General features: G+C 37.7%; 1 protein-coding gene across 1 annotated transcript in view; it reads right to left on the reverse strand.

Annotated features, from left to right (window-relative positions):
- The window catches only part of CERKL (ceramide kinase like), a 618,864-nt gene that overhangs the window by 306,078 nt on the left and 289,573 nt on the right, over positions 1–23,213 (reverse strand). The window contains 1 exon segment of the mRNA XM_053698522.1: positions 4,035–4,166. Within this exon segment, the coding sequence (XP_053554497.1) occupies positions 4,035–4,166 (132 nt within the window).

Genomic DNA, 23,213 nt, shown 5'->3' on the forward strand with positions numbered 1-23,213 from the left:
ATGCAAATCTTCTTTGTTGACTGGTCCTTTAACCAAAAACTCCACTATTTAGTTTAATTTTTTAGTTCTTTTTTAAAATCTATCTGAGAGAAAGTGTGCAACTGCACTATCTGACATGAATACTGTAGCATGCATTATACCAACACGTGCACAATATATATTAACCATGAACTTGTATTACCAGCACACAAATGCAGGTTGTGCTCCAGCAACAATAACGCTGCATACAGTTTGCATTTTTGCTCTCCACTTATAATCTGGCCCTGTGGGGTTTTTTAATGCCTTTTAAAAATAAAGAAATTGATAAATAATATTTGTTCCTATATTACAAAAAAAACTTGAAAAATGAGAAATATTATAAACTGTTAATAGAATGGCATGAGAAGCTAAAGAAACGTATTGAATAATTCTTAGGACAGTATAGTTAAAACCTTATCAGTTAAACTAATTATTTAATTAGGTTTTAATAATTTCTGTAGCTTCTACCTTTTGTTTTATGCTTTTAATAGCTGGTGTTCTAAACGTCTATTTCAACAGCTCATATTCTAAGTAAACTGACCAGCAGGTGTCACAGTGGAAAAGCAAATCAGTAAAGTGTAGAGAACATCCAGCATATAATTACAGCATAGTAATTGAATGAAGAGAACAGCAGAGTGATGAAGATCTTTATCTGGATACATACCGAATGGAGCTTGATGCCAGCGTTTCCGCGCGAGCCTTCAGGCTTGCCGGAAACGGAAGTTATGAAGTAGCGCTCTTAAGACTGTTGCTCCATAAAACTTGTCCGCCTGCTCCTCTAAAGCCTCGTACATCAATCCGCCCGATCCTATACGATCAGGCTGATTGACACCCCCTGCTAGCGAATCTGCAGGGGGCGGCATTGCACCAGCAGTTCACAAGAACTGCTTGTGTAATGATAAATGCTGACAGCGTATGCTGTCTGCATTTATCGATGTGCAGCGGACATGATACGCTACATTGTATCATGTCCGCTCGCACATTAATAAATTGGCCCTATAATCTCCACAATGTAGCTCATAGCATTTAATTCTAATTTTAGTAGAACTTCTAAATTTGTTTTGCTTTGTTTAAAGAAATAAAATATCCCCGAGTCTAACTGCAGTAAATACCAGTAAATAGTTTATGCAGTTAATATATAGAGGCCCATTTATCAAGCTCTGAATGGAGCTTGAGGGCCCGTGTTTCTGGCGAGTCTTCAGACTCGCCAGAAACAGCTGTTATGAAGCAGCGGTCTAAATTTACGGATTAAACAGCGGTTTGTATTTACGGATTAAATAGTTAATTTATATAATTTTTTTCCAGCTTGATTAGGAGGGGCCCAATACCATCAGTTATGTTTTTATATGAATATTGTTATGACAATTTTTTAATTTTAATATATATATTTTTTCAGGCAAAACTATATATATTTTTTAGGCCATTGATATGAGGTTTTTAATAAACTTTTTTTTTTTTTTTAGCGAGATGTAGATTAGGGTTGTTTAGCTATGTTAAATGTATTTTTTGCTAGATAGTCCTTATGAAAGTAGAGGCCCTCCGGTTTAACCACATGTATGTATAGGGATAAAATGGAGGTGTTACCACTAAGAGTGACCGAATGGTAAATTATGAAAGTTCACTATTATTGTATGCACATATTTACACTTGGAGTTTATTAGTTTATCTCTAATATAATTTTCAATACATCCCAATTAGTTCCCATTAGCGCTTATGCTTTGAATATATTTTGAAGTTCGAGCATTTTTTCTCATATCATTGGTTGGTAACTCACCAATGGTAGTTCTATCCTGCTAGTGCTATTGATTTGATTACACTCAGAGGCTTGAGCATTTTTGCTCATATCATTGGTTGGTAACTCACCAATGGTAGTTCTATCCTGCTAGTGCTATTGATTTGATTACACTCAGAGGCTTGAGCATTTTTGCTCATATCATTGGTTGGTAACTCACCAATGGTAGTTCTATCCTGCTAGTGCTATTGATTTGATTACACTCAGAGGCTTGAGCATTTTTGCTCATATCATTGGTTGGTAACTCACCAATGGTAGTTCTATCCTGCTAGTGCTATTGATTTGATTACACTCAGAGGCTTGAGCATTTTTGCTCATATCATTGGTTGGTAACTCACCAATGGTAGTTCTATCCTGCTAGTGCTATTGATTTGATTACACTCAGAGGCTTGAGCATTTTTGCTCATATCATTGGTTGGTAACTCACCAATGGTAGTTCTATCCTGCTAGTGCTATTGATTTGATTACACTCAGAGGCTTGAGCATTTTTGCTCATATCATTGGATATCCAGTTACCAATGGAAGCTCTACACAGTGGTCACACCTTCACGCATGCGCTGTTCACTTTAGGAGACGCCGAAAATACGGCAATAAAAGTTTGTGGTTTAAATCAGTATGTATATTGCACCTGAGGAAACGGTCAGGAGAGACCGAGAAAAGTTGTGCTTATGTACTTAAAATAAAGTCTGTTTGCTTTTACAAGACTTTGCCACAAACTATTTTTTATCCACTTTTCCACCTGATACATTGTATCTATAACAATATTGGCTATTACAAGACGAGCCGGTTCTGTGAAACGGATGCTGGATACAGCTTTCCTTGGTCATCGCCGCTCTCACATCAAGAAGGATACCAGAAACGAACCAGTGGGAGTTAGCTGGACGACTCTATAATAGTCCAGAAGGCGGTTGTGACACTTCTCAAGTGTCATATATCTTGTAAGTACGGTCTTACTTGTTCTATTGGCGTGTTCTATACATCTGATTGTGCACTATGGTGGCGCCTTATTTCTTTATTATTCACTATCCATAACCCTGTCCACTTGCTCTGATGAGGCGCGGACATGAATCGCCACAATTCAACACGATCGAGTACGATTGGTTTTATTGACACCTCCCTGCTGGTGGCAAGTCTGCAGGGGGCGGCGTTGCACCAGCAGCTCTTGTGAGCTGCTGGTACAATGCTGAATATGGAGAGCGTATTGCTCTCCGCATACAGCGATGTCTGTTGGACCTGATCCGCACTGTCAGATCAGGTCCGACAGACATTTGATAATTCGGCCTAATAGTGTGCATTGTGTAGTCACAAACCAACAGCGATATTGAATCAAATCTCATTTTAAAATGTAATAATCATTTATAGCCCTATAGTCATCTCCCTTACTCATCATCCTGTAAGAAGTGGAAGTGCAAAACACTGCTATATTCCACAATGTCATTGGCTGTACACTCTAGTGACCTATTTATAACTGTACCTAATTGGTTACAGCAGAGAAGGTAACCTAAGTTACAACATGGCAGCTCCTATTGTTTTATAGACACTAGAACTTTACACTTATTTTGTCAATATTTTAACATCTAATTAAACTTAAACAAATACATGTTATTCTCAGACTAATCTTATCTTTCAATGCATCATTCTATCTAGCATTTATTTAGTGTTTAATGTCCGTTTAATAATAGAAGAAGGAAGCAAACCTCATGTGAGCACCAATTACCAACAATAGGCTGAGATGCCCATTGCTCATGGATGTTCTGTTACATCATTTTTATTATTAAACTCTTCAGTCCTATTTTTTGGTTTGCCTATGGTTTACATATACACACACAAACAGCCGCTTGTGCACTCTAACCTTACACCTGCTAAGGTGCTCAGTTTATTAATATAGCACTAAAAAACTATGGAAACTGGCACTGACTAGCTTTTACTGTATATAGGTGTGTGTGCGTGTGTGTGTAAAACCTAACTTTTCTATCAAAATGATAACATATAGAGGACATTTTGCTTTGTTTAATACATGATGCAAATAAAAATTAAAATGAGGGGGAAAAAAGCTGTGCAATTTGAGCTGTAACAATATAAACATATTCTGCATGTAACCTGATTTACAGTACTTTAAGCTTCCACTGAAAGCCAGTGGGGATTAACTGAAAGTTCAGGTTGTCTTGGTTACCTAGTGATCTTTCCCTCTATTCAAATGATTTATGTACTGAAACAAACTTACCTGTAACAGCAGTCTGGATGTCAGCAAGTTTAAAAAGAGGCTCGATGTGGTCACAGTAGATACGGGGAGCTTCTCCTTTATGACTGTTCGGGTTAATGATTACCTTTAGAGACTTTGGTCTATTTGGAAATCCTAAAATGTAAATAGAACAGCCTCATTAACGTCTGTGCATCTGTAACATATAATACATTTAACCTCTATTGCACTGTGCACTTACAGTTGGATAATACTTTTATATGCTAAGAAGTCATACACAAAAAGTAAAATGTGGTACTCAATATATGTATTTCTTAATAAAAAAAGAAATGTGGATTATTATTTTCATTTATAGGTAAAGTGCTATGAGGGTGACAGAATATTGATTATCTATGTATAAACAAATCTAAACACACATATAGGGACTGTGGTTCCTAAGTCAATAGAAATATTGCAAGACAAGATTTATTTGCCATGAAAAAGTTTGCTTGAATTTCAACTTTGCTCATTTTAAATCTAAAGGTTCCATATAATGAATCTTTGTTTTATGCTTTAAGGTGGCATTATTATTAGTTTTTTTTTTTGTTTGTTTATTATTGAGGTTTACAAATATAATACAGCAGACAAACAGGAAGTTATCAATGTACCGACTTAAATAACAGCAATACAAGGATATGCATTCAATTGTCTACTACTAAGAAACAAATCAATATTAATACAAACAAAGAATCTGCTTAAACAAATATGTGTCTTAATTATAAACCTCCAATTTTAACATAAAGTAATTGGCTTCCTTCAGCTACATTAGAGTCCACACATGGACCTCATTTTTCACATTAACATCATATAAGGGAATATAATTATATATATATATAAAAATAGATTCCCTCTGCAACATTAGAGGTGTCACAATGCTCAGTCTTGTATCTAGAAAAATACAGACAATAGCAAATGAATTGCTGGACCACAACTGCTGAGTCAGATAGATACTTATAATATTATGTAGCAAAAAGATACAGGGAACCACACTTGTATGTGTAGAAGCAATAGTGGTTACCTTATATCACCAGGCTGTAATTGTTATAGGGATTCACAAGTACATTAACCCTATTGCTGCCACCTGTGCTAATTAGCACTAACATTTGCAGCAGGGAGAAATATACTGTAGTTTTCCCAAGGAATGCAAGATAATAAAAAGGGAACAGTATGTGCACAAAGATATAAAAATAGCAAAAATATGACCCCTTGAGATAGGAGGGAGAACTCGGGTGCAAACATAAAATGGAATGAACAACAAAAGTCAATTGGAGAATGAGGGTAAGCCAGCTCAATTGATATGTGGTTAACCTGAGCAGTAGTTAATCAGAGATATCCGGTAACAAAATAACATTGAGGCAAGTATGAAATACAGAAATAACTATGTGGAGACAACTAGGACAAGTCTGCACACTTACTGAGTCTGGAGTGGTAGAGAGTACACAGGCTGAAAGCGGGAGATCCGGAGACAGTGAGCAGCAGGCGTGTGACGTCACCGCAAGGAAAGCCGTTAGCGTAGAACTTGAGAGGGGAGCTAGATTGGAAGTGGAGCGGAGCTGTTAGTGAGACCGGAGATCCGAGTTGCAGGTAGGAGAGCGGCAAATCCGGAAGGAGACTGTCACAGAATGAAAGTTGTAGCAGGGTTGAGGATTACTACGGCTGTAGTGTGAACAGCGTTCACAATGAAACAGCAGCAACAAAGAGACTTGAGTGTGAACAGCGTTCACAGGATTCTGCAGCAGCAGGGAGACTTAGGTGTGAACAGCGTTCACAGGATAGGCTCAGGATAAGAATGAGGAATTCACTTCAATACTAAGCAATGAGGGAAGGGCCAATGTGGTGTTTATATAGGGTGGAGTAATTGATGTATTGGAATCCTTAAAGGGACGGTCTGATGATGGTATAAACCAATCTCTAAGAGTAGTCCTGACAGGATCCCCCCTTCAAGGAGCGACACCGGAGCTCAAGGTGCTGGACGTTCAGGGTTCCTCTGATGGAAACGAGAGATCAACCTGGGAGCTGAAATGTTAGTCGCTGGTTCCCAGGAATCATCATCCTGAGGATAGCCCTTCCAACTAACTAGGTACTGCAGAGTCCCATGACTGAGCCGTGAATCCAGTATAGCTCGAACTTCGTATTCTAGGTTCGGATCAATTTGAACAGGAGGAACGTAGGAATGTTTGGAAGATCCCCTCAGAGCACGGTATGGCTTAAGCAGGGACACATGAAAGGTTGGGTGGATTTTTAAAGTATCAGGAAGAGTGAGACGAACTGCATTGACATTGATTATGTGTTCGATTGGATAAGGTCCAACATAGAGTGGTGATAGTTTCTTGGAAGGACAATTCATTCTGAGATTCTTGGTGGAGAGCCAGACCAAATCTCCAACCATATATTGTGGTGGTGGTGTTCTATGCCTATCATAGTATTTCTTGTATATGGTTTTAGCGTTCTGTATGGAGGTCTCAATACACTTGAAGTTCGAAGAGATGATGTTTGAGATCTCAGAAATGGTGGGAGAGGTAGAGTCCTGGGTTGGATGTAAGTGAAAAGTAGGATGGAAGCCATAGCTAGAGTAAAATGGTGTCTGATTAGTAGCTGAGTGTAATGTATTGTTATAGCTGAACTCAGCATATGGGAGATATTCTGCCCAGAGATGTTGTTGTGTAGAGCAGAAGGATCTCAGGAATTGTTCTAGCCATTGATTACAATGTTCCGTTTGTCCATTTGACTGTGGGTGGTATGCAGTGGTCAGTCTTCTATCAATGTGGAATAATCTACAGAATTCCATCCATAATTTGCTGGAGAATTGAGTTCCTCGGTCGCTTAGTATAGTTTGGGGTAAACCATGAAGTTTGATAACGTGACTGATGAGGAGCTGTACAGTCTCGAGAGAAGTTGGCAACTTGCTGAATGGGATGAAATGACACATTTTAGTGAATAGGTCTACCACAACAAGGATAGTGTTGTTCTTTGCGGATAGTGGTAAATCGACTATGAAGTCTAGGGCAATTTCAGTCCAGGGTCTTTTGGGAGTTGGTAATGGGAGTAAAAGACCATAGGGAGGTTGTTTTTTCCTCTTGGAAGTGGTACAAGCAGGACATGTTAGGACATGTTGTGTAATATCACTACTCATCTTTGGCCACCAATAGTTCCTCTTGGCTAATTCTTGAGTCTTAGCAATTCCAGGGTGTCCAGCAAGAGGGGAGTCGTGTACTGCCTCAAGTAGAGATCTTCTGAGAGATGGTGGAACATAGAGACGGTTGTGGAAACAGTAGCAACCCTCTGAGTTGCGTTGCAAGAGGGGAAGTGGTTTAGTCTGATCAGTTTGCTGTTCCTTCATGAGAAGAGGTAAAGTATCAAAAGTGAAACAAAGAAAGTTCTGAGAAGGAATAACAGTTTGTTGAAGATGAGAAGTTATCGGTTCTTCAGGCATTCGTGAGAGAGCATCCGCCTTCTGGTTTTTTGAGGATGGACGGTAGTTAATGAGGAAGTTAAACCGCGAGAAGAAGAGGTTCCACCTAACTTGTCTGGCGGACAAGGTTCTTGTAGTTTTCAGGTATTGGAGATTACGGTGGTCAGTGTAGATCAGAGTAGGTAATTCAGTGTCTTCCAATAGATGACGCCAATGTTCGAGAGAAAGTTTTATGGCGAGGAGTTCCTTCTCCCCTATGGGGTAGTTTTGTTCAGCAGCGTTTAGGGTTCGTGAATAGAAGGCTACGGGGTGTAAAGGTTTCGTTATGGCGACTCTTTGTGATAGAACTGCTCCTATCGCATAATTGGAGGCATCGACCTCTAAAATATATTGGAGTTTAGGGTCTGGGAAATGCAGAATAGGTGCACTAGTGAATTTCTGTTTGAAGAAATCAAAAGCTTCCTGTGACTCAGCTGTCCATTTAAAAGGTATATTGGCTTTAGTGAGTCTGGTTAAAGGTATTGCTAACTTAGAAAAATTTCTTATAAATTTACGATAGAAGTTAGCGAACCCCATAAAACACTTTACCTGACATTTAGACTTTGGTGTAGGAAAATTTAATAATGTCGTAATTTTATTATCCTCCATACGAATACCAGAAGGGGAAATTTCATATCCCAGGAACGAAATAGATTGTGAATTGAAAATGCATTTCTCAGCCTTGGCATACAAGTAGTTACTTCTTAGCCTGGATAAAACTTGTCTAACATGATATACATGCTGTTCATAGGTCTTGGAATATATAAGGATATCATCCAAGTAAATAACGATATATACGTCTAGGACATCTCTAAACAGGTCGTTTATCAGATGCTGGAAGGTAGCAGGGGCATTACACAACCCGAATGGCATGACGACGTATTCAAAGAGGCCGTACCGAGTACAAAACGCCGTCAGCCATTCGTCGCCAGATCTTATACGGACCAGATTGTACGCTCCCCTTAGATCTAACTTCGTGAAGAATCTAGCCCCTTCGAGTCTCTCAATGAGCTCTGGGATAAGAGGTAGGGGGTAACGATTCTTCACTGTGATCTTGTTTAATTGACGATAGTCAATTATGGGTCTAAGAGTCCCATCTTTATTTTTAACAAAAAATATGCCTGCTCCAGCTGGAGAGGTGGAAGGTCGGATAAAGCCTTTTTTCAAATTCTCATCCAGATAAGTTTTGAGGTGTTCTAATTCTGAATTTGATAGTGGAAATATGTGTCCAAAGGGAATCTCTGAACCTGGATAGATCTCTATGGGACAATCGTACTTCCTATGAGGAGGAAGACTGTCAGCCTCCTTTTTACTAAAGACATCTGTAAAATCTCTATAAACCTCAGGTATCTCACTATGATCAGGCACTGCAGAAGTCTGAAGAATACTGTTTGGGAGACAGGTGTTTACACAATAAGGAGAATTATATGTAAGTGTTGATGTATTCCAATCAATCTGTGGGTTATGTGTATGTAACCATTGAATGCCTAAAACTATAGGTGAAACAGGAGAACAAATAACGTCAAATGATAAGTATTCCTTATGGTGGTCAGAACATGTTACCAGTAGAGGGATAGTATGGTAATCTACGGGCCCCGTGGTTATGGTTTTCCCATCTATACCTCTTAAAAAGACAGGAGAGCTTTTTTTCATTAGTGGTATTTTATTGGTAGTGCAGAAATCTTTATCAATATAGGAAGCTGTGGCTCCGGAGTCAATTATCGCGGAGGCGGCTAGACGCAACTGATCCCACTGCAAAAGAAGGAGCAATCTTAGATAGGAGGACGAACTGTGCTGGGTGTTACAACAGAAGGAATGAGAAAGGTTCTTACCCTTATTTTGTCTCAAGAGGGAAGGACATTCCTTGACTGTATGGTCCTCAGATGCGCAGTATAAACATAAATTATTAGTACGTCTTCTAAGTTTTTCTTGGGGCGATAGAGGCCCTTTTACGAATCCAATATCCATAGGTTCAGTAGAACTTTTGCTGGATGATTGAACATGTGTACTGGTACCAAGCTTTTTTGAGATAGGGTCATGACTGGACCTTTCCTGGTGTCTCTCCCTAAGACGCCTATCTATAGTTATGCTGAGTGTCATTAACTCTTCTAGAGTATTAGGGAGCTCTGATCTTGATAGCTCATCCTTAATACCATCTGAGAGCCCTAATCTGATTTGATTCCTGAGCGAAAGGTTGTTCCACTGGGAATCCTTTGCCCACTTCTTGAATTCTGTGATATAGTCCTCTACCACTCTCTTTTTTTGCTTAAGAGCCCGCATAGCATTTTCAGCGGTAAGCTGCTTATAAGGATCTTCATAAAGTTGACCCATTGCTGTGAAAAAATTCTCTAGAGAATTCAATATCTCTTCATTACTCTCAAAATAGGTATTAGCCCAGGTACGTGGCTCACCTCTAAGATATAATATAGTAGTGAGTACTCTAACCCTGTCATTAGGGTAGGTTTGTGGCTTGAGGGCGAACATTAACAGACAGGCATTTTTAAACTCCCTATAGAGGGTCCTGTCACCATAGAACTTTTCTGGGGGGCTAACCTGGGGTTCTGTAAGAGGGATTCTTTTATCCACTACGTCCCTGATATAGGCTTTAAGTGAATCATTTTCTGCTTTTAGGGTATTTAACCCAGTAGTTAAAAGGTCAACCCTTTGAATTAATGCTTGCATCTGGACATTGATCTCAGCTGGGTCCATAGTTGGAAAAGGCTTAGTATTCTGTCACAATGCTCAGTCTTGTATCTAGAAAAATACAGACAATAGCAAATGAATTGCTGGACCACAACTGCTGAGTCAGATAGATACTTATAATATTATGTAGCAAAAAGATACAGGGAACCACACTTGTATGTGTAGAAGCAATAGTGCTTACCTTATATCACCAGGCTGTAATTGTTATAGGGATTCACAAGTACATTAACCCTATTGCTGCCACCTGTGCTAATTAGCACTAACATTTGCAGCAGGGAGAAATATACTGTAGTTTTCCCAAGGAATGCAAGATAATAAAAAGGGAACAGTATGTGCACAAACATATAAAAATAGCAAAAATATGACCCCTTGAGATAGGAGGGAGAACCCGGGTGCAAACATAAAATGGAATGAACAACAAAAGTCAATTGGAGAATGAGGGTAAGCCAGCTCAATTGATATGTGGTTAACCTGAGCAGTAGTTAATCAGAGATATCCGGTAACAAAATAACATTGAGGCAAGTATGAAATACAGAAATAACTATGTGGAGACAACTAGGACAAGTCTGCACACTTACTGAGTCTGGAGTGGTAGAGAGTACACAGGCTGAAAGCGGGAGATCCGGAGACAGTGAGCAGCAGGCGTGTGACGTCACCGCAAGGAAAGCCGTTAGCGTAGAACTTGAGAGGGGAGCTAGATTGGAAGTGGAGCGGAGCTGTTAGTGAGACCGGAGATCCGAGTTGCAGGTAGGAGAGCGGCAAATCCGGAAGGAGACTGTCACAGAATGAAAGTTGTAGCAGGGTTGAGGATTACTACGGCTGTAGTGTGAACAGCGTTCACAATGAAACAGCAGCAACAAAGAGACTTGAGTGTGAACAGCGTTCACAGGATTCTGCAGCAGCAGGGAGACTTAGGTGTGAACAGCGTTCACAGGATAGGCTCAGGATAAGAATGAGGAATTCACTTCAATACTAAGCAATGAGGGAAGGGCCAATGTGGTGTTTATATAGGGTGGAGTAATTGATGTATTGGAATCCTTAAAGGGACGGTCTGATGATGGTATAAACCAATCTCTAAGAGTAGTCCTGACAAGAGGCAACTCTTGGACCTAATTTTGCACATTAACAGTATATAAGGAACATAATTTTATCTCACTAGGAACTAGGATAGAGCACAATACTCTAATGCCAACCATATAATAAGTATATATGAATGGCTAACTAATGTATGGCTAGAGGACTGTTTAGCTAGTAAATAACATGGAAGAAACAAAATACTCTTGGCTCAGTCATATTGTTCGACCTTGAAAGGACTATTATGTTACATGCAGCGCATTACACTAGTATGTAGTATCTAACATAGCTCTCTAAATAAATTAATACAGCATAAGAAGCAAGCAGGCTAATAAGCAAACATGTATATGATATGAATATATTAAAAAGGTTCAGGATTCAAAGTAAAACATATCCAAACACTATAATACAACTATGGATCTAATCATTTTATGCTTTAGAGACCATATCCCCAAAGGGGGGGGGGGGGGAGAAGGGGAGTGTAGGGCTGAAGAAAGAGTGGTACGGTCAGGTATTGTTGAGCGTGTTTGTGTTTAATGCTAGTAGTTCAAGTTACATATTGTGACCACGCTACAGTTCCACCACCGTCTCATAAAGGTCTTTGAAAATTTGGGGTTTTATATCCCTTTTAACATATGTCAGTCCAATATGTGCTCAAGTAACTATTTCACATAAGTTGACATAATTCTGATGACAGAGTTTTAGTTATGTGCAACTTTAATAATTTAACAGTATGTTTTGAAACATATTTCTAATATTTTATTAAACCAGGAAACAATTATGTCTATTTGCATATGAACTGAACATGAGCAAAAATGTTAAGCAAAAAATTGTTAATATGGGTTTTCAAGATGCTCAGATTGTTGAAAGAAAAAAAGCCAAAAGATCTGGTGAGAAGTTTCCAGTGCTGTCTGATGGATTGGAATACCGATGTCAAAATTCTCTAAATACAAAATATTAATTTAGCTTACACATCTCTTCTAATAGACTGGAATAGATTCCACTGATAGAGTCAACAATAATGACATGGCTAGATTAAAGGGACAGTCAATACCAAAATTGTTTAAAAAGATAGACAACGCCTTAACTACCCATTCCCCAGCTTTGCACAAACAACATTGTTATATTAATATACTTTATAACATTTAAACCTCTAAATTTCTGCCTGTTTCTAAGCCATTATGGACAGCCTCTTATCACATGCTTTTTTATTAGCTTTTCACAACAGGAGACTGCTAGTTCATTTGAGCCATATAGATAACATTGTGCTCACGCCCGTGAATTGTGGATGAAACTGCACTATTTGTCTAAAATGCAAGTCAATAGATAATAAATAAATAGTCATGTGATCAGGGGGCAGTCTGCAGAGGCTTAGATACAAGGTAATCACAGAGGTAGAAAGTGTATTAATAACTGTTCTGCAATTTCTCCACAACAAGCAGCATTACCATGGCTATGTAAGTATATTGTGTGCAGGTATATTATACACCACAACAAGCAGCATTACCATGGCTATGTAAGTATATTGTGTGCAGGTATATTATACACCACTATAACAAGCAGCATTACCATGGCTATGTAAGTATATTGTGTGCAGGTATATTATACACCACAACAAGCAGCATTACCATGGTTATGTAAGTATATTGTGTGCAGGTATATTATACACCACAACAAGCAGCATTACCATGGCTATGTAAGTATATTGTGTGCAGGTATATTATACACCACAACAAGCAGCATTACCATGGTTATGTAAGTATATTGTGTGCAGGTATATTATACACCACAACAAGCAGCATTACCATGGTTATGTAAGTATATTGTGTGCAGGAATATTATACACTACAACAGGCAGCATTACCATGGCTATGTAAGTATATTGTGTGCAGGTATATTATACACCACAACAAGCAGTATTACCATGGCTATGTAAGTATATTGTGTGCAGGTATATTATACACCACAACAAGCAGCATTACCATGGCTATGTAAGTATATTGTGTGCAGGTATATTATACACCACAACAAGCAGCATTACCATGGCTATGTAAGTATATTGTGTGCAGGTATATTATACACCACAACAAGCAGCATTACAATGGCTATGTAAGTATATTGTGTGCAGGTATATTATACACCACAACAAGCAGCATTACCATGGCTATGTAAGTATATTGTGTGCAGGTATATTATACACCACAACAAGCAGCATTACCATGGCTATGTAAGTATATTGTGTGCAGGTAAATTATACACTACAACAGGAAGCATTACCATGGCTATGTAAGTATATTGTGTGCAGGTATATTATACACCACAACAAGCAGCATTACAATGGCAATGTAAGTGTATTGTGTGCAGGTATATTATACACCACAACAAGCAGCATTACAATGGCTATGTAAGTATATTGTGTGCAGGTATATTATACACCACAACAAGCAGCATTACCATGGCTATGTAAGTATATTGTGTGCAGGTATATTATACACCACTATAACAAGCAGCATTACCATGGCTATGTAAGTATATTGTGTGCAGGTATATTATACACCACAACAAGCAGCATTACCATGGTTATGTAAGTATATTGTGTGCAGGTATATTATACACCACAACAAGCAGCATTACCATGGCTATGTAAGTATATTGTGTGCAGGTATATTATACACCACAACAAGCAGCATTACCATGGCTATGTAAGTATATTGTGTGCAGGAATATTATACACTACAACAGGCAGCATTACCATGGCTATGTAAGTATATTGTGTGCAGGTATATTATACACCACAACGAGCAGCATTACAATGGCTATGTAAGTATATTGTGTGTAGGTATATTATACACCACAACAAGCAGCATTACCATGGCTATGTAAATATATTGTGTGCAGGTATATTATACACTACAACAGGCAGCATTACCATGGCTATGTAAGTATATTGTGTGCAGGTATATTATACACCACAACAAGCAGCATTACCATGGCTATGTAAGTATATTGTGTGCAGGTATATTATACACTACAACAGGAAGCATTACCATGGCTATGTAAGTATATTGTGTGCAGGTATATTATACACCACAACAAGCAGCATTACAATGGCTATGTAAGTGTATTGTGTGCAGGTATATTATACACCACAACAAGCAGCATTACAATGGCTATGTAAGTATATTGTGTGCAGGTATATTATACACCACAACAAGCAGCATTACAATGGCTATGTAAGTATATTGTGTGCAGGTATATTATACACCACAACAAGCAGCATTACCATGGCTATGTAAGTATATTGTGTGGAGGTATATTATACACCACAACAAGCAGCATTACCATGGCTATGTAAGTATATTGTGTGCAGGTATATTATACACCACAAGCAGCATTACCATGGCTATGTAAGTATATTGTGTGCAGGTATATTATACACTACAACAAGCAGCATTACAATAGCTATGTAAGTATATTGTGTGCAGGTATATTATACACCACAACAAGCAGCATTACCATAGCTATGTAAGTATATTGTGTGCAGGTATATTATACACCACAACAAGCAGCATTACCATGGCTATATAAGTATATTGTGTGCAGGTATATTATACACCACAACAAGCAGCATTACCATGGCTATGTAAGTATATTGTGTGCAGGTATATTATACACCACAACAAGCAGCGTTACCATGGCTATGTAAGTATATTGTGTGCAGGTATATTATACACCACAACAAGTAGCATTACAATAGCTATGTAAGTATATTGTGTGCAGGTATATTATACACCACAACAAGCAGCATTACAATGGCTATGTAAGTATATTGTGTGCAGGTATATTATACACCACAACAAGCAGCATTACAATGGCTATGTAAGTATATTGTGTGCAGGTATATTATACACCACAACAAGCAGCATTACAATGGCTATGTAAGTATATTGTGTGCAGGTATATTATACACCACAACAAGCAGCATTACCATGGCTATGTAAGTATATTGTGTGCAGGTATATTATACACCACAACAAGCAGCATTACCATGGCTATGTAAGTATATTGTGTGCAGGTATATTATACACCACAACAAGCAGCATTACCATGGCTATGTAAGTATATTGTGTGCAGGTATATTATACACTACAACAAGCAGCATTACAATAGCTATGTAAGTATATTGTGTGCAGGTATATTATACACCACAACAAGCAGCATTACCATAGCTATGTAAGTATATTGTGTGCAGGTATATTATACACCACAACAAGCAGCATTACCATGGCTATATAAGTATATTGTGTGCAGGTATATTATACACCACAACAAGCAGCATTACCATGGCTATGTAAGTATATTGTGTGCAGGTATATTATACACCACAACAAGCAGCGTTACCATGGCTATGTAAGTATATTGTGTGCAGGTATATTATACACCACAACAAGTAGCATTACAATAGTTTTGTAAGTATATTGTGTGCAGGTATATTATACACCACAACAAGCAGCATTACAATGGCTATGTAAGTATATTGTGTGCAGGTATATTATACACCACAACAAGCAGCATTACAATAGCTATGTAAGTATATTGTGTGCAGGTATATTATACACTACAACAGGCAGCATTACCATGGCTATGTAAGTATATTGTGTGCAGGTATATTATACACCACAACAAGCAGTATTACCATGGCTATGTAAGTATATTGTGTGCAGGTATATTATACACCACAACAAGCAGCATTACCATGGCTATGTAAGTATATTGTGTGCAGGTATATTATACACCACTAGAACAAGCAGCATTACCATGGCTATGTAAGTATATTGTGTGCAGGTATATTATACACCACAACAAGCAGCATTACCATGGCTATGTAAGTATAATGTGTGCAGGTATATTATACACCACAACAAGCAGCATTACCATGGCTATGTAAGTATATTGTGTGCAGGTAAATTATACACTACAACAGGAAGCATTACCATGGCTATGTAAGTATATTGTGTGCAGGTATATTATACACCACAACAAGCAGCATTACAATGGCAATGTAAGTGTATTGTGTGCAGGTATATTATACACCACAACAAGCAGCATTACAATGGCTATGTAAGTATATTGTGTGCAGGTATATTATACACCACAACAAGCAGCATTACCATGGCTATGTAAGTATATTGTGTGCAGGTATATTATACACCACTATAACAAGCAGCATTACCATGGCTATGTAAGTATATTGTGTGCAGGTATATTATACACCACAACAAGCAGCATTACCATGGCTATGTAAGTATATTGTGTGCAGGTATATTATACACCACAACAAGCAGCATTACCATGGCTATGTAAGTATATTGTGTGCAGGAATATTATACACTACAACAGGCAGCATTACCATGGCTATGTAAGTATATTGTGTGCAGGTATATTATACACCACAACGAGCAGCATTACAATGGCTATGTAAGTATATTGTGTGTAGGTATATTATACACCACAACAAGCAGCATTACCATGGCTATGTAAGTATATTGTGTGCAGGTATATTATACACTACAACAGGCAGCATTACCATGGCTATGTAAGTATATTGTGTGCAGGTATATTATACACCACAACAAGCAGCATTACCATGGCTATGTAAGTATATTGTGTGCAGGTATATTATACACTACAACAGGAAGCATTACCATGGCTATGTAAGTATATTGTGTGCAGGTATATTATACACCACAACAAGCAGCATTACAATAGCTATGTAAGTATATTGTGTGCAGGTATATTATACACCACAACAAGCAGCATTACCATGGCTATGTAAGTATATTGTGTGCAGGTAAATTATACACTACAACAGGAAGCATTACCATGGCTATGTAAGTATATTGTGTGCAGGTATATTATACACCACAACAAGCAGCATTACAATGGCAATGTAAGTGTATTGTGTGCAGGTATATTATACACCACAACAAGCAGCATTACAATGGCTATGTAAGTATATTGTGTGCAGGTATATTATACACCACAACAAGCAGCATTACCATGGCTATGTAAGTATATTGTGTGCAGGTATATTATACACCACTATAACAAGCAGCATTACCATGGCTATGTAAGTATATTGTGTGCAGGTATATTATACACCACAACAAGCAGCATTACCATGGTTATGTAAGTATATTGTGTGCAGGTATATTATACACCACTATAACAAGCAGCATTACCATGGCTATGTAAGTATATTGTGTGCAGGTATATTATACACCACAACAAGCAGCATTACCATGGCTATGTAAGTATATTGTGTGCAGGAATATTATACACTACAACAGGCAGCATTACCATGGCTATGTAAGTATATTGTGTGCATGTATATTATACACCACAACGAGCAGCATTACAATGGCTATGTAAGTATATTGTGTGTAGGTATATTATACACCACAACAAGCAGCATTACCATGGCTATGTAAATATATTGTGTGCAGGTATATTATACACTACAACAGGCAGCATTACCATGGCTATGTAAGTATATTGTGTGCAGGTATATTATACACCACAACAAGCAGCATTACCATGGCTATGTAAGTATATTGTGTGCAGGTATATTATACACTACAACAGGAAGCATTACATGGCTATGTAAGTATATTGTTGTGCAGGTAGTATTATACACCACAACAAGCAGCATACAATGGCTATGTAAGTGTATGTGTGCAGGTATATTATACACCACAACAAGCAGCATTACAATGGCTATGTAAGTATATTGTGTGCAGGTATATTATACACCACAACAAGCAGCATTACAATGGCTATGTAAGTATATTGTGTGCAGGTATATTATACACCACAACAAGCAGCATTACCATGGCTATGTAAGTATATTGTGTGCAGTATATTATACACCACAACAAAGCAGCATTACCATGGCTATGTAAGTATATGTGTGCAGGTATATTATACACCACAACAAGCAGCATTACCATGGCTATGTAAGTATATTGGGTGCAGGTATATTATACACTACAACAAGCAGCATTACAATAGCTATGTAAGTATATTGTGTGCAGGTATATTATACACCACAACAAGCAGGCATTACCATAGCTATGTAAGTATATTGTGTGCAGGTATATTATACACCACAACAAGCAGCATTACCATGGCTATATAAGTATATTGTGTGCAGGTATATTATACACCACAACAAGCAGCATTACCATGGCTATGTAAGTATATTGTGTGCAGGTATATTATACACCACAACAAGCAGCGTTACCATGGCTATGTAAGTATATTGTGTGCAGGTATATTATACACCACAACAAGTAGCATTACAATAGCTATGTAAGTATATTGTGTGCAGGTATATTATACACCACAACAAGCAGCATTACAATGGCTATGTAAGTATATTGTGTGCAGGTATATTATACACCACAACAAGCAGCATTACAATGGCTATGTAAGTATATTGTGTGCAGGTATATTATACACCACAACAAGAAGCATTACAATGGCTATGTAAGTATATTGTGTGCAGGTATATTATACACCACAACAAGCAGCATTACCATGGCTATGTAAGTATATTGTGTGCAGGTATATTATACACCACAACAAGCAGCATTACCATGGCTATGTAAGTATATTGTGTGCAGGTATATTATACACCACAACAAGCAGCATTACCATGGCTATGTAAGTATATTGTGTGCAGGTATATTATACACTACAACAAGCAGCATTACAATAGCTATGTAAGTATATTGTGTGCAGGTATATTATACACCACAACAAGCAGCATTACCATAGCTATGTAAGTATATTGTGTGCAGGTATATTATACACCACAACAAGCAGCATTACCATGGCTATATAAGTATATTGTGTGCAGGTATATTATAAACCACAACAAGCAGCATTACCATGGCTATGTAAGTATATTGTGTGCAGGTATATTATACACCACAACAAGCAGCGTTACCATGGCTATGTAAGTATATTGTGTGCAGGTATATTATACACCACAACAAGTAGCATTACAATAGTTTTGTAAGTATATTGTGTGCAGGTATATTATACACCACAACAAGCAGCATTACAATGGCTATGTAAGTATATTGTGTGCAGGTATATTATACACCACAACAAGCAGCATTACAATAGCTATGTAAGTATATTGTGTGCAGGTATATTATACACTACAACAGGCAGCATTACCATGGCTATGTAAGTATATTGTGTGCAGGTATATTATACACCACAACAAGCAGTATTACCATGGCTATGTAAGTATATTGTGTGCAGGTATATTATACACCACAACAAGCAGCATTACCATGGCTATGTAAGTATATTGTGTGCAGGTATATTATACACCACTAGAACAAGCAGCATTACCATGGCTATGTAAGTATATTGTGTGCAGGTATATTATACACCACAACAAGCAGCATTACCATGGCTATGTAAGTATAATGTGTGCAGGTATATTATACACCACAAACAAGCAGCATTACCATGGCTATGTAAGTATATTGTGTGCAGGTAAATTATACACTACAACAGGAAGCATTACCATGGCTATGTAAGTATATTGTGTGCAGGTATATTATACACCACAACAAGCAGCATTACAATGGCAATGTAAGTGTATTGTGTGCAGGTATATTATACACCACAACAAGCAGCATTACAATGGCTATGTAAGTATATTGTGTGCAGGTATATTATACACCACAACAAGCAGCATTACCATGGCTATGTAAGTATATTGTGTGCAGGTATATTATACACCACTATAACAAGCAGCATTACCATGGCTATGTAAGTATATTGTGTGCAGGTATATTATACACCACAACAAGCAGCATTACCATGGCTATGTAAGTATATTGTGTGCAGGTATATTATACACCACACAAGCAGCATTACCATGGCTATGTAAGTATATTGTGTGCAGGTATATTATACACCACAACAAGCAGCATTACCATGGCTATGTAAGTATATTGTGTGCAGGAATATTATACACTACAACAGGCAGCATTACCATGGCTATGTAAGTATATTGTGTGCAGGTATATTATACACCACAACGAGCAGCATTACAATGGCTATGTAAGTATATTGTGTGTAGGTATATTATACACCACAACAAGCAGCATTACCATGGCTATGTAAGTATATTGTGTGCAGGTATATTATACACTACAACAGGCAGCATTACCATGGCTATGTAAGTATATTGTGTGCAGGTATATTATACACCACAACAAGCAGCATTACCATGGCTATGTAAGTATATTGTGTGCAGGTATATTATACACTACAACAGGAAGCATTACCATGGCTATGTAAGTATATTGTGTGCAGGTACATTATACACCACAACAGGAAGCATTACAATGGCTATGTAAGTGTATTGTGTGCAGGTATATTATACACCACAACAAGCAGCATTACAATGGCTATGTAAGTATATTGTGTGCAGGTATATTATACACCACAACAAGCAGCATTACAATGGCTATGTAAGTATATTGTGTGCAGGTATATTATACACCACAACAAGCAGCATTACCATGGCTATGTAAGTATATTGTGTGCAGGTATATTATACACCACAACAAGCAGCATTACCATGGCTATGTAAGTATATTGTGTGCAGGTATATTATACACCACAACAAGCAGCATTACCATGGCTATGTAAGTATATTGTGTGCAGGTATATTATACACTACAACAAGCAGCATTACAATAGCTATGTAAGTATATTGTGTGCAGGTATATTATACACCACAACAAGCAGCATTACCATAGCTATGTAAGTATATTGTGTGCAGGTATATTATACACCACAACAAGCAGCATTACCATGGCTATATAAGTATATTGTGTGCAGGTATATTATACACCACAACAAGCAGCATTACCATGGCTATGTAAGTATATTGTGTGCAGGTATATTATACACCACAACAAGCAGCGTTACCATGGCTATGTAAGTATATTGTGTGCAGGTATATTATACACCACAACAAGTAGCATTACAATAGCTATGTAAGTATATTGTGTGCAGGTATATTATACACCACAACAAGCAGCATTACAATGGCTATGTAAGTATATTGTGTGCAGGTATATTATACACCACAACAAGCAGCATTACAATAGCTATGTAAGTATATTGTGTGCAGGTATATTATACACCACAACAAGCAGCATTACCATGGCTGTGTAAGTATATTGTGTGCAGGTATATTATACACCACAACAGGCAGCAGTACTATAGCTATGTAAGTATATTGTGTGCAGGTATATTATAAACCACAACAAGCAGCATTACAATGGCTATGTAAGTATATTGTGTGCAGGTATATTATACACCACAACAAGCAGCATTACCATGGCTATGTAAGTATATTGTGTGCAGGTATATTATACACCACAACAAGCAGCATTACCATGGCTATGTAAGTATATTGTGTGCAGGCATATTATACACCACAACAAGCAGCATTACCATGGCTATGTAAGTATATTGTGTGCAGGTATATTATACACCACAACAAGCAGCATTACCATGGCTATGTAAGTATATTGTGTGCAGGTATATTATACACCACAACAAGCAGCATTACCATGGCTATGTAAGTATATTGTGTGCAGGTATATTATACACCACAACAAGCAGCATTAAAAAGGCTATGTAAGTATATTGTGTGCAGGTATATTATACACCACAACAGGCAGCATTACTATAGCTATGTAAGTATATTGTGTGCAGGTATATTATACACCACTATAACAAGCAGCATTACAATGGCTATGTAAGTATATTGTGTGCAGGTATATTATACACCACAACAAGCAGCATTACCATGGCTATGTAAGTATATTATGTGCAGGTATATTATACACCACAACAAGCAGCATTACTATAGCTATGTAAGTATATTGTGTGCAGGTATATTATACACCACAACAAGCAGCATTACCATAGCTATGTAAGTATATTGTGTGCAGGTATATTATACACCACAACAAGCAGCATTACCATGGCTATGTAAGTATATTGTGTGCAGGTATATTATACACCACAACAAGCAGCATTACTATAGCTATGTAAGTATACTGTGTGCAGGTATATTATACACCACAACAGGCATATAAGGAGAGGAGTAAGAGTACTGGCACTAGTTAAGTGTGTGCAGGAATATAAGGAACTAATAAATGTTCCGGTGCTGACCACCAAATGTAATTACATATAGGAAGGGAAGAGGTAAGAGAACCTCATTTAAAGCTGGTGTTTAAAGTTAGCACTCATTCCTGTCATTTGACCATTGTGAAACAGAATAACAAACTAGAAACAGAATCTTACAGAAAACCTACTGCGACTAACAACATACTACATGCCAGTAGCCATCATCACCCATCTACCATCCGTAGCCTCCCGTATGGTGAATATCTAAGACTAAGAAGGAACAGTTCTAGCATTGATGCTTTTAAAAAAGCAGCAGGTGAACTAAGAATAAGACTTCTGGAACGTGGCTATACCAAAAAGTCATTAGCAAGGGCCTATCAAAAAGCACTTTTAAAAGATAGATCAGACCTGCTTAGACCAAAAAATGCCACATCACCTGATACAAACATAACAAGATTCATATCTACTTATAACAGTCAAAGTGATGAAGTATCAGCGATTATAAAAAAAACACTGGCACATTCTAAAAAGTGATGACAAACTGAATATGTTATTACCAACTAATCCGTCTTTTACCTTTAGACGTGCTAACAACTTAAATGACCATCTTACTAACAGTCACTTTAATAGAAATAGACACAAGAAACCCATTCACCAAGGTTCGGTACCTTTTGGGCATTGCAACATCTGCCAATATATGG

Source organism: Bombina bombina, chromosome 1, assembly GCF_027579735.1.
Source record: "Bombina bombina isolate aBomBom1 chromosome 1, aBomBom1.pri, whole genome shotgun sequence".
Classification (NCBI taxonomy): domain Eukaryota; kingdom Metazoa; phylum Chordata; class Amphibia; order Anura; family Bombinatoridae; genus Bombina; species Bombina bombina.